This window comes from Benincasa hispida, chromosome 6 (assembly GCF_009727055.1).
Source record: "Benincasa hispida cultivar B227 chromosome 6, ASM972705v1, whole genome shotgun sequence".
In the NCBI taxonomy this organism is placed as follows: Eukaryota; Viridiplantae; Streptophyta; class Magnoliopsida; order Cucurbitales; family Cucurbitaceae; genus Benincasa; species Benincasa hispida.
The window spans coordinates 1892854-1904619 of NC_052354.1; the positions used below are offsets into that span (position 1 = coordinate 1892854).

The window sequence follows — 11766 nt, forward strand, 5'->3', positions numbered from 1 at the left end:
ACAATGACATGGATGGAAGTAAACTTATATGTCATAAAAGTACACCAAAAGCCTATCGAAATTCTATAACATCAAACTACAATTGATCAACTAGAAACAAATTTTTTACGCATCTCTGCCATCATTTTTTGAAATCTAACCTCAAAACGATTTTCTAATTCGCTTATTTGACACCTAAGTGCTTCTACCTCAACCTCTTTTTGTTGTTCAGATTCTTGAAGTCGTTGTTCGGACTCATTAAGACGACGCTCAAGATCGCGTATAGCAGACGATGATTCAAACAACTGTGACTATGTTATGCCTATGTATGTGTATTCTTATGGGATCAACTTTCCAGCAATCCCATTGGAAAATAAACACAGAAGACTTCTTTGGCACAACTGCAAATCAAAACCACCAAACAAAGAAATATCCATGGTCATTTGTTAGAAAAGCTTAGCTAAATTCATGGAACTTTTATTGACACAAACAACCTAGATTCGATCACAGAAAATGCAACCGATTTAAAGATTCAAATTGTTTCTCGAATCATGACGCCACTTGTTCTAGTAAAAGCAGTATTTGACACTCAACAACTGTTGTGATATCAAATGATAAAATAACTATTATGAGAAAGAGAAACAGTAGTATAAAGCTTCATGCTCTTATTGACTCCTAAGATTTCAACATTGACTTCCTTAAAATAACTTGTGGCCGAACACTGTAATGACGGTTATGTGGAAGATATGGCAGGAAAGAAACTCGAGATTTTCTCATGCTTTTTGGTTTTTACTGTGTAAATATATGAAATCTTTTAGGAGGCGTTAGCCGTTAAGGGAGTAAGGAGTGGAGTTGTTTAGTCTGAAAAGTTGTAAAGAATAAGTCATACCATTGGTATTTTTTTAGTCGTAGGAGCCTACAGTGATAGAAGATTCTATAAATATGACATTAATGGCAAAGCAAAAAATTAGATACGAGAAAAGAATGGCTTACCTCGGATCATAGCACCATGAAGATCTGCAATGAGAAGATTCGAGCTAACGCATCTCGCCTGCAAGATTTGAAACTCTGATCACCCAATGAAATAGACAATAGACCACTATTACGGGAGGAAAATTAATTTAATAAAAAGGGGCCAAAATCAGTGTGAAAAAGGAACAGATAGATTTAGGGGAAAAAATATAGAATAGGAAAATGATAGTCAAGAACTAACCCAACATGGTGCAACCGTTGTTTCATATAGCTTTTCCACATATCGTGCATTGGCCAAAATATTTCAAACCTGAAATAGAAAAGCAAAACAATTCATTGTCAAACATAAATGATAGTGACAGCCAAAGAAAACCCATTTGAATGGTTGCTTATGAAGAAGAAGAACAGACTTAAAACTCTATAGAGTGCAATAACATGACTTTGATTTTGAACAATAACCTTCTTAATTCTCCTTTCAATGAATGAGAATCAACAACTTGACTTTAATTCTAATTTCAAGAGAAATAGACACTTTCATCACCACTTTCCTGTTCAGTACTATAAGGAGTTTATTTATATAAACATACACACACAAAAATTATTAAAAAAAAAAAAAAAAACACGTGTGCACACACACAACAACAATTCATTGTCAAACATAAATGACCGTAACTCATTTCAATGACAATTTATCCAGAACAAACGTAAAACAAAACAGAGTGCAATAAACATGACTTTACCCAATAACTTTTCGAATTCCATTTTTTATGGACATCAATCAATTACTAAGTGCTAATACTAATTTCAGGATAAATAGACACATTCATCACCATTTTCCAATTCAATCTAATATGGGATAAAATGGGGTGAGGAGATGGTGATGAGAGCTCTCAACCAAAGAGATAAATGGAACTCACTTGTGGAAATGAGAAGGCAAGTCAAATGTTCCACACTTATGTTGCTTCATGGACATATGCCTTTTGGATCTTTTTGAATTGCTCTGCAAAGCTCTCTTACGAGAGCCAATCATTCCAGCATATTTTGGAACAAAGTTATCAAGAAGGATGCAAGCATCAACTTTTAACTCTTTTGACCGCTTAATGTAACCACTAGTTCTTAGTTCGTGACAGATCCTGTCAACCACTCTTCCTCTATTATTTGAAACCTGCAGAGGTGAGATTAAAGTTAACCAAGTACATACTACATATAGTTCTTTTTCCTGTAACTAGGTATATGAGACATCATACATAACATTGTGGCTATGGTCCAGAACACTACTTTTTGGAGACTTCACCACCTAAAGCCTAACTCATAAAACAACAATTTCCTTTTTAGATGTTATTAAGATTATGTTAATTTTTCACAATTTTTTCATCTTTTTTAAGACAACATTTAAGTTCATAACTGTATCCCAAAAACAAAATTTTAAAAACTTCTCTTTTTACTTTCCAAATTTTGGCTTAGATATTGAAATTGCTTTTGAAAAGCTGGTAGCAAACAAAGAAACATGTGAATGAAGTAGCGTTTATAAGCTTAATTTTTAAAATACAGAAAACCAAAGACTAAATGATAAAAGGCCTTTTAAAGTTTCCATTGAGGACAATTTACATCCATAATTGTTGTGAAACCTGAATTTCCATTTTTCCTACTTAAGCAGATAATTAAGGGAATTAACTAAGTGAAAGCTAAATCTTATGTTGAAAAGAAGGAAATTTCTAAGTGTTGAATAGATTTTTCTTTAGTAGTTTTGAGTTAAAACTTAATTGGTGAAATTTGGCTAAGTGTAAGGTCAAAAAGGACCCATGCGTTGAGTGTTAGGAGACATTAACATATAAGATGAGAAGGCAACATGCGTTTGTAAGGTTGGACGCATGATTGGCTGAAGTATTGGCAAGAGGCATTGCCAAGAGTTGCTCATGCGTTGGGTATGTGTGAGCAAGAGCAGAGAAAGCGAAATGTTGAGTGAAAGGCGTTGGGCAGACGATCATGTATCAACTAAGCAGTGCTACATGATGAGGTAGACGATCGTATAGTAAGTGAGTGGCACTACATGTTGAGGTAGGCGATTGTGTAGGCGGGGGTTAGACGATCGCATAGCAATGCAGGGAGCTAAACAATGAGGTAGGCGATCGTATAGCAATGCACAGAGCTAAGCGATGCGCTAGAAGATCGTGAAGATGCGTGCGACGTTAAACGGTGGGAAGTGACGCACTAGATGACTGGGCTATACAATAGGCAAAGTACTACACGATCAGTGTAAGCACTAGATGATAAGCATAGAAGTTGGACAATAGCGCTAGACGATAGCACCAGACGATGGCGTTAAGCATTAAGTGATGCATGGGCGCTAAGCGATAGAATATACGATGGTGCTATGCAATGGGCATGGGCGCTAGACGATAGTCGTGCTGCGTTAGATGATGAGCAGATGCACTACACGATAGGCGGAATACTAAGCGATGGGCACTATGCAATAGATGCAGACGTAAGGCGATAACGTTAAGTGATGAGCAGATGCGTTTGGTGATAAGGTGTCAGCACTAAACGATGGAGGTAAACGATAGGCGTGGTAACTAAGTGATAGTCTATGTGCGAGATCGGTGAGAGCGAGATCGTTGAGAGTGGGATCGTTTACTAAACGACTGAGCTACACGATGGGCCATGGAGCTAAACGATAGATGAAGGAACTAAGCGATGGAGTGGTGCTGAGGCTTGCGTTACGCAAGACTGATGAGCTCATCAGGACAAATGGCTTTATCGACGAAAGTCTGAAACAGAGATAGTAGGAGCTGGACGAATAAATATTCATGCAAAGTGAGTTCTATGCATGAAGAAGACACATTAAATAGGAGGTGAATGAAGCTGGGCGTTGGCAAAATAAGAGGAAAACGCTTGGATGTGATCAAAGGAGAAGGTGTCAAGTAAGGGAAAAGGGTGAGATGCCTATAAAAGGAGCAAAACGCTTCATTTTAACCCACAAACCATTTAAGTTCATAAAGATCAATAATAAAGGAGGAAGTAAGAGACATTTGTGTGTCAAACGAAGGAAAAGATGTGTTATCAGACGAAAGTCAGAATAGAGGCACTGAAGGAAGCCGAGTGTACAGGCAGACACAGGCTAAATTCAAACGAGAAGTTATTTCGGACCACTCGTGCAAATCAAGTGATTTTTGGACCAAAAGTTTTTAAATTGAATGTAGATTTGGTGTGAGGGATGCCTTGATGGAATTCTAACTCTAAGACTGTCAAATTCAAGGAAAACGAGAGGTCCTCACCAGTGGGGAAACAGTCGGGCTAGAAGGAGTGAACTCAAGAATCTGAACTATAGCCAAGGAATTTCAAGGCGAAACTCTAAGGGTCCAGTAAGAGAGTAAGGGAAACCGGGTGAATTGGGAGGAAAAAGAAATCTTGGCGGGTCATTATGAGTGGTTTCTTCTTTTACTCTTTTAAGCATATTTAGAATTAATATGTTGTGGTTTATGAGTAAATTCTTATGTTATGAGATGAATAGAAGGTTGGGATGGTAAGAGGGTCTATAGATCTAGAACCTGAGCCCAAAATAAATCCTTACAGAATGGTTAGGGGACCGAAGAATCTAGTTCCTAAGTTTGTGGGAAGGAAAAACCTTGAATGGGATGGTCAGAGGGCAGATGGGCCTAGCTTTTGAGCCCATGAAAGGGAGAACTATATGCACATAGGTTAACGAATGCATATAGATGTGAATTGTTAACTATCTACCATATGTGTAGGTAGGTTGTGAAAAAGCTTCATACGATGATGAAGGTTTGCATTGTAACCTTATGATATAATGTTTATAAGTTGAAAGAAACTTGTATGTATGATCCCACTCACTGAGCTTTATGAAGCTCATTCTGTTATTTCATGTTTTTCTTCCCAGGTAGTGAAAGGTGAGGAGATCCAGGATGCTACTATAGTCAAGGTCTACCACAAGCCACAGTCACACATCCAGGATTTTAAGAGTGGTTGTTGTAAAATTTGTTGTTAAGTCTTGGAATTGTATAAGCATTACATTGCTGTAATAAAATGGGCCTACTTAATCAATTGTTGTTTATTTCCTTGACTTAAAGTTTACTATGTGTAGTAAAGTGGTTCAGATGGACAGTAGGTATCACAAAAAGGTGGTATCTGCGGTCCCTCACACCTCTCCTCGGGCTCGGGGCGGGGTGTGACAACTTGGTATCAGAGCATAGGTTTACGTAAAACTTGGGAGAAGGTTGAGTATAAAGTTTGAGTTGATACAAACTTGGTATCAGAGCATAAGTTTCTGGGAAAGTTTAATAGTTAGTTGATACTAGTTTAGTATCAAAGCATAAATTCTTGGAAACTGAAGGGTTAAGTTTAGAAAACCTGAGGTTTTGAGTTCAGTAAAACTAGAGGGAAGTGTGGTAAAGTAAAGGTTTAAGGAGAAACCTAAGAATTAGTCAAAGTAGACTAAGAGGAATAACAGAAGTTGTAGGACTTAGCAGACAACAGGAGTTGGAACTCACAACGCTACCTGAAGATCTGCCGAGGAAGGTAAGTATGAATTTAAGTTATTCTCATTTAGAGTTTGAGATTGAAAATTTATTTTAGATAGTTTGGTTCAACGACTAGCTAAGAAATGGCTAGGAGAGGTATCATTGACAAACTAAGGAGTTAATATCAGAGTAATGCAGTGGAAGCGTGGTAATAGACAAGGTTATAAGAGTTTGCAACAGAGGTTGTTGTGAAACCTTAAAACCAGAGTTAGTTCGAGTAAATTTCAAGGACAAAATTTTGTTAAGGGAGAAGTAAATGTGAAACCCGGATTTCTATTTTTCCTACATAAGCAGATAATTAAGAGAATTAACTAAGTGAAAGTTAAATCCTATATTGAAGAGAAGAAAATTTCTAAGTGGTAGGCGATCGTATAGCAATGCACGGAGCTAAGTGGTGTGCTAGACGATCGTGAAAATGAGTGCAGCGTTAAACGATGGGAAGTGATGCACTAGACGATCGTACTATACGATAGGCAAAGTACTACACGATCAGTGTAAGCGCTAGACGATAAGCGTAGAACCTGGACGATAGCGCTAGACAATAGCACCAGATGATGGCATAAGCGTTAAGCGATGCGAGGGCACTAAGCGATAGATTATACGATGGTGCTACGCGATGGGTGTGGGCGCTAGACGATAGTCGTGCTATGTTAGACGATGAGCAGATGTGCTACACGATAGTTGGAATACTAAACGATGGGCGCTACACTATAGACACAGACGCAGGGCGATAACGCTAAGGGATAAGCGGATGCGTTGGGCGATAAGCCGTCAGTGCTAAAAGATAAAGGTAAATGATAGGCGCGGTAGCTAAGCGATAGGCTATGCGTGAGATCGGTGAGAGCGGGATCATTCACCAAATGACTGAGCTACACGATGGGCCGTGGAGCTAAATGATAGATGAAGGAATTAAGCGATGGAGCGGTTTTGAGGCTTGCGTTACACAAGACTGATGAGCTCATCAGGAAAAATGGCTTTATCGACGAAAGTCTGAGACAGAGAAAGTAGGAGTTGGATGAATAAATATTCATGCAAAGTGAGTTCTATGCATGAAGAAGACACATCAAATAGGAGGTGAATGAATATGGACATTGGAAAAATAAGAGGAAAACGCATGGATGTGATCAAAAAAGAAGGTGTTGAGTAAAGAAAAAGGGTGAGATGCCTATAAAAGGAATAGAACACTTCACTTTAACTCACAAACCATTTAAGTTCATAAAGATCACTAAGAAAGGAGGAATTAAGAGACATTCGTGCATCAAACGAAGGAAAAGAGGTGCTGATCGGACGAAAGTCAGAATAGAGGCGCTGAAGGAAGTCGAGTGTACGAACAGACGCGAGCTAAATTCAAACGAGAAGTTATTCCAAACTACTCCTGCAAATTAGGTGATTGTTAGACAAAAGTTTTTAAATTGAATGTAGATTTGGTTTGAGGGCTGCCTTTATGGAATTCTAACTTTAAGGCTATCAAATTCAAAAAAAAAAACAAGGGGTGGTCACCATTGGGGAAACAGTTGGGCCAGGGGGAGTGAACTCGAGACTCCGAACTATCACTAAGGAATTTCAAGGCGAAACTCTAAGGGTCCAGCAGGAGAGTAAGGGAAACCGGGTGAACTAGGAGGAAAAAGAAATTTTAGCGGGTCACTATGAGTGGTTTCTTCTTTTACTCTTTTAAGCATATTTAGAATTAATATGTTGTGGTTTATGAGTAAATGCTTATGCTATGTGACGAATAGAAGGTTGGGATAGTTAGGGGGTCTATGGACCTAGAACCTAAGCCAAAAATAAATCCTTACAGGATGGTCAAGGGATCGAAAATTCTAGTTCCTGAGCCTGTGGGAAGGAAAAACCTTGAATGGGATGGTCAGAGGGCCAACAGGCCTAGCTTTTGAGCCCATGAAAGGGAGATCTATGTGCACATAGGTTAATGAATGCTTATAGATGTGAATTGTTAACTATCTACCATATATGTAGGTAGGTCGTGAAAAAGCTTCATTCAATGATGAAGGTTTACATTGTAACCTTATGATATAATGTTTATAAGTTGAAAGAAACTTGTGTGTATGATCCCACTCACTGAGGTTTTTGAAGCTCATTTTTTTATTTCATGTTTTTCTTCCCAGGTAGTGAAAGGTGAGGAGTTCCAAGGTGCTACTATGGTCAAGATCTGCCACAAGCCATAGTCACACTTCCAGGGTTTTAAGAGTGGTTATTATAAACATTGTAGTTAAGTCTTGGAATTGTATAATCGTTACATTACTTTAATAAAATGGGCCTACTTAATCAATTGTTGTTTATCTCCTTGACTTAAAGTTTACTGCATGTAATAAAGAGGTTCAGATGGACAGTAGGTATCACAAAAGAGTGGTATCTTCAGTCTTTCATGCCTCTCCTCGGGCTCAGGAGTGCAGGCTCGGGGTGGGATGTGACAGTTGTGGCCATCAATTTTTCATTCACGGCAGTCGAGAGGGTGAAACATGCAGGATCACATTCAGTCATATCTTTATATGAAATAAATCAACTAACCATAAGCAAACTGAAAACAAACTGCCTTCCCCACCAAATGAAAATATTAAAAACCAAATGTACAATGAGGGGACCTTTACTGTTGCTTTGATCTCATAACCTCTCCAGAGTCTTGTAGTGGTGCAACTCTTGTCCTGTACTTCCAGTTCTTCAACTCTTCTGGATTCTCTAAGCTAAATTGGCATAGCCATTTCTTCTGAATATTCAAGTCATCAAGAAAGGTGTTAGTCTACGTTTTTGGCTCAGTAATTAAGGGAACAGTTCGTGGTAAATACAACCATACATAGAGCAGCATAATGAGATTTCTAGGACATCTAGATACCATGTTATCTGGTCTTCTAATACAGCCATACAAGGGGTATCCATCTTGCATTTCTAAGACTACCTTTGTGAACATGGTCATGTCAATTTAATTTTATACTTTTGAGCAATTTTATTAATAGTTTATCAGCATCTTGATACCATGTTATCTGGTTTATATGAAATAATTTTTATTTGTTTCCTCACAGTTCAAGTTGGGTTTATATAACTTGTAATTCTAGAACATGATGAAGAGTTAGTGAAAACTAATTCACTTATTGTCAATTTATGACTTTTACCTGTCTTTATTGCAGTAGATAAGCATCTTGATTCGCCATAATGACAAACCTTAAGGCCTCCAAGCCACAAAAGAGGAAGAAAGGCTGGGTAGACATCTTGGTTAATTTTTGATGGATCATAGTTATTTTTGTAGTTCTCCCGATCTCATTCAGTTTCTACTTCATCCAATATCTTGGCGACAAACGATCGGAGAGGAAGTCCTATAAGCAGCGGCAGATTGAACATGAAGAAAATGTCCAGAAAGTTGTCGAATGCCTCAAACAGAGAAATGCTTCGAAGGATGGCCCCATCTGCACTACCCGCAAGCCTTGGCTTGCAGTGGGAATGCGAAATGGTGACTACAAACGAGCACGCCACTTTGAGGTTGATCTATCGGCTTTTCGAAACATACTTAAAATTGCACGAGCACACCTCTTCATTCGTCTGTATATTAGTACCTACAGATGGAATTAAAGCATTGAAATCTAATTGTTGTAATAGAGCAACATAATGAGAAGCTGGAATGGAGAAAAACTAGACGAACCAAGATAGATCTCCCCGAATGAGCCGCTACCGATCTTTTGGCCAAGGCGAAACTTATTGTCGACGCGAGGTTCCATCCAGGAAGGAAAAAGAAGAAAGAGAAGCATAGAAATGGAAGATGATTAGGAGAAGTTGAACATGGAGTCGAGGGAATTGAGTGTGAAGAATTCAAAATTCAGTGCCATGTTGACGCTGAGAAAAGGAATCAGAGGTTCATCAATTAAGAAAGAAATGAAAGAAAGCGAGAAATTGCAATTAGAGATCTAGGGCAGGGCAAGGCAGGAATTTTGGTTATCATTTCAGAATAAAAATAAATAAAGATCACGTGTATAGCCTATCGTTTAGCTACCATGCCCATCGTTTACCTCCATCGTTTAACGTTGACACTTTATCGTCTAACGCATCCAGCTATCGCTTAACGTCATTGACCAGCGCCTGCATTTATCGCCCAACGCCCATCACTTAGTATTCCACCTATCGTGTAGCGCGTCTGCTCATCGTTTAACGCAGCACGACTATCGTCTAGTGTTATCGTCCAGCTTTTATGCTTATCGTCTAACACTTTCACTGATCGTGCAGTACTTTGCCTATCGTATAGGTCGACCGTCTAGCGCGCGCGCATCTTCACTATCGTTTAACGCATCTGCCTATCGCTTAACATCATCGCCGAGCACCTAGTCTATCGCTCAACGCCCATCGCTTAGTATTCCGCCTATCATGTAGCACGTCTACTCATCGTTTAGTGCAGCACGGCTATCGTCTAGCACTATCGTCCAACTTCTACGCTTTTCGTCTAGCGCTTTCACTAATCGTGCAGTACTTTACCTATCGTATAGCCCGATCGTCCAGCACGTCACTTCTCATCGTTTAACGCCGCACACATCTTCACGATCATCTAACGCATCTTCAGGATCCTAACCTTTCTCAAAGGTTTTTATTAACCTTCAATAAAATGTGCATATTTTTCAAAGGACTTATCAAAGCCTCCAATAAATGTATGTCTTTCTCAAAGGTTTTTATTACCCTTCAATAAAAACTACATATTTCTCAAAGGCTTTTTCAAAACCTCCAATAAATATATATCTTTTTCAAAGGTTTTTATTAACCTTCGAAAAAAAGCATATATTTCTCAAAAGTTTTTCCAATACCTTCAATAAATGTATATCTTTCTCAAAGATTTTTATTAACCTTTAATAAAAGGTGCATATTTTTCAAATGATTTATCAAAGTCTTCGATAAATATATGGTATACGAATAACCAAAACTTGATTTTGGGTAAACTACCCATGCTTTCAATTCAAATAAAAATTGGGTCTCAATCAAGAATTCAACTTGAATTTGGATAAAAAAATCTGATATTTTTTTTGGGTCATCGATTGGGAGTAGGTTAAAATTGGTGGCCGCCCCAAATAATAATTTGAATAACGGCTTCTCTTCAAAGACAATAAAACTTCGAGCTTTATTTTGATGAGTAAAATTGAGATTCTAACTAAATTTGGTTAAACTTAAGGCTTTGATTGTTTTGTTCTCTAAGATTTCAACATTGGAAAAAGAATTGGTTGACTCCCCATATCTCAACACACATTGTATAGCAAGAACCGAATATGATACTTTAATTATAAATAGAGGGGTGGTGGAATCGTCACTCATATCCGCTTCCAGCATTTCTTGCCATCAGTACCTTTGGTGGAGGCCATTGGTGCTAGAAACAAGCTTGTAATATCCCACGAATTAGATGGTCGATTCAATCATTGGAAACTTTGTTGTCGGAAAAGTTCGTCAATTGAAGTATGTGTGTGTTCATGGTTTCTAGCTGCTCATCATTTTAGCGTGAATTTTTTCTATATCTGTTGCTGGTCAAACATTTCACCGTCATTGTTTTTGCTTAAAGTGGGTCTTGCTACTGCAAATCTATTCAATTCGTAAATCCATGCAGGAGGAAGGAAGATATTGTGCCGTCGGAGCTTTTCATCCACAACGCTATATATGCCACCGGTGTTGAGTACGCCACCATCTGTCACAGATAATGGAGGTCTCCATCCTCACAGTATTCAAGAGTATGAGTGAGAGAGGGAGCAAGTTAAGAGGGAGAGATTTGGGAGGGAAGGATTAAGAAAGATGGTAGGTGGTCGTTGGAATAAGAAACGACAGAGTTTTAGGTTTTTTTCTTTTGTTATTCTTTTCATGTTATTCTTTCTTTTCCTTACCTTTTCTTTAACTTTTTTTTTTTTTTTTTACTTTTCAATGAATTTTTTTAACTAATTTTTTTTATTTGTTTTCAACTTTTTTTTCTTTCTATGTAACCTTTTTTTTTTCTCCATAATAGTTTTTTTTTAAATATTTTTTTTTTACTTTCTTTTTTTTTCATGCCTTTTTTTTCTTCTTTTTGTTTTTTTTTCTGCCTTTTTTCTTTTTGAACTTTTTCTCTTATATTTTTTTTTTTACATCTTTCTTTTATTTCCTTACTTTTTTTTCTTTTTCCTTCCTTTTTTTCACTATTTTTTTGGAAGATTTTTTTGTTTGCAACTTTTCTTTCACTTTTTTTTAAATAACTTTCTCCCTATTTAATTTTCTTTTTTAAAATTCCTTTTCTTTAATCAGGAGCTCATAACCTAATTGCCTCTCTCAA

The 11766-nt window shown here is 37.7% G+C and overlaps 1 protein-coding gene and 1 pseudogene across 1 annotated transcript; one reads left to right on the forward strand and one right to left on the reverse strand.

Annotated features, from left to right (window-relative positions):
* Positions 1 to 325: 325 nt before the first annotated feature.
* On the reverse strand, positions 326 to 2591 carry LOC120079884. The gene is made up of 4 exons (XM_039034331.1): positions 2580 to 2591; positions 1869 to 2116; positions 1193 to 1261; positions 326 to 380 (listed from the first exon to the last, which is right to left on the reverse strand). Exons 1-4 carry the CDS (start codon positions 2589 to 2591, stop codon positions 326 to 328), a joined length of 384 nt encoding a protein of 127 aa, XP_038890259.1.
* A 734-nt stretch (positions 2592 to 3325) lies between these two features.
* Positions 3326 to 11766, forward strand: part of LOC120079885 — a 26870-nt pseudogene continuing 18429 nt past the window's right edge.

Bases quoted from the DNA above. Each gene is read 5' to 3' on its own strand.
- LOC120079884 (XM_039034331.1), bottom strand. The intron at 1,262-1,868 runs GTGAGTTCCATT...TTTCTATTTCAG, and splicing joins TTGCCTTCTCATTTCCACAA to GTTTGAAATATTTTGGCCAA. The intron at 381-1,192 runs GTTAGTTCTTGA...TTTGATTTGCAG, and splicing joins CAACGGTTGCACCATGTTGG to TTGTGCCAAAGAAGTCTTCT.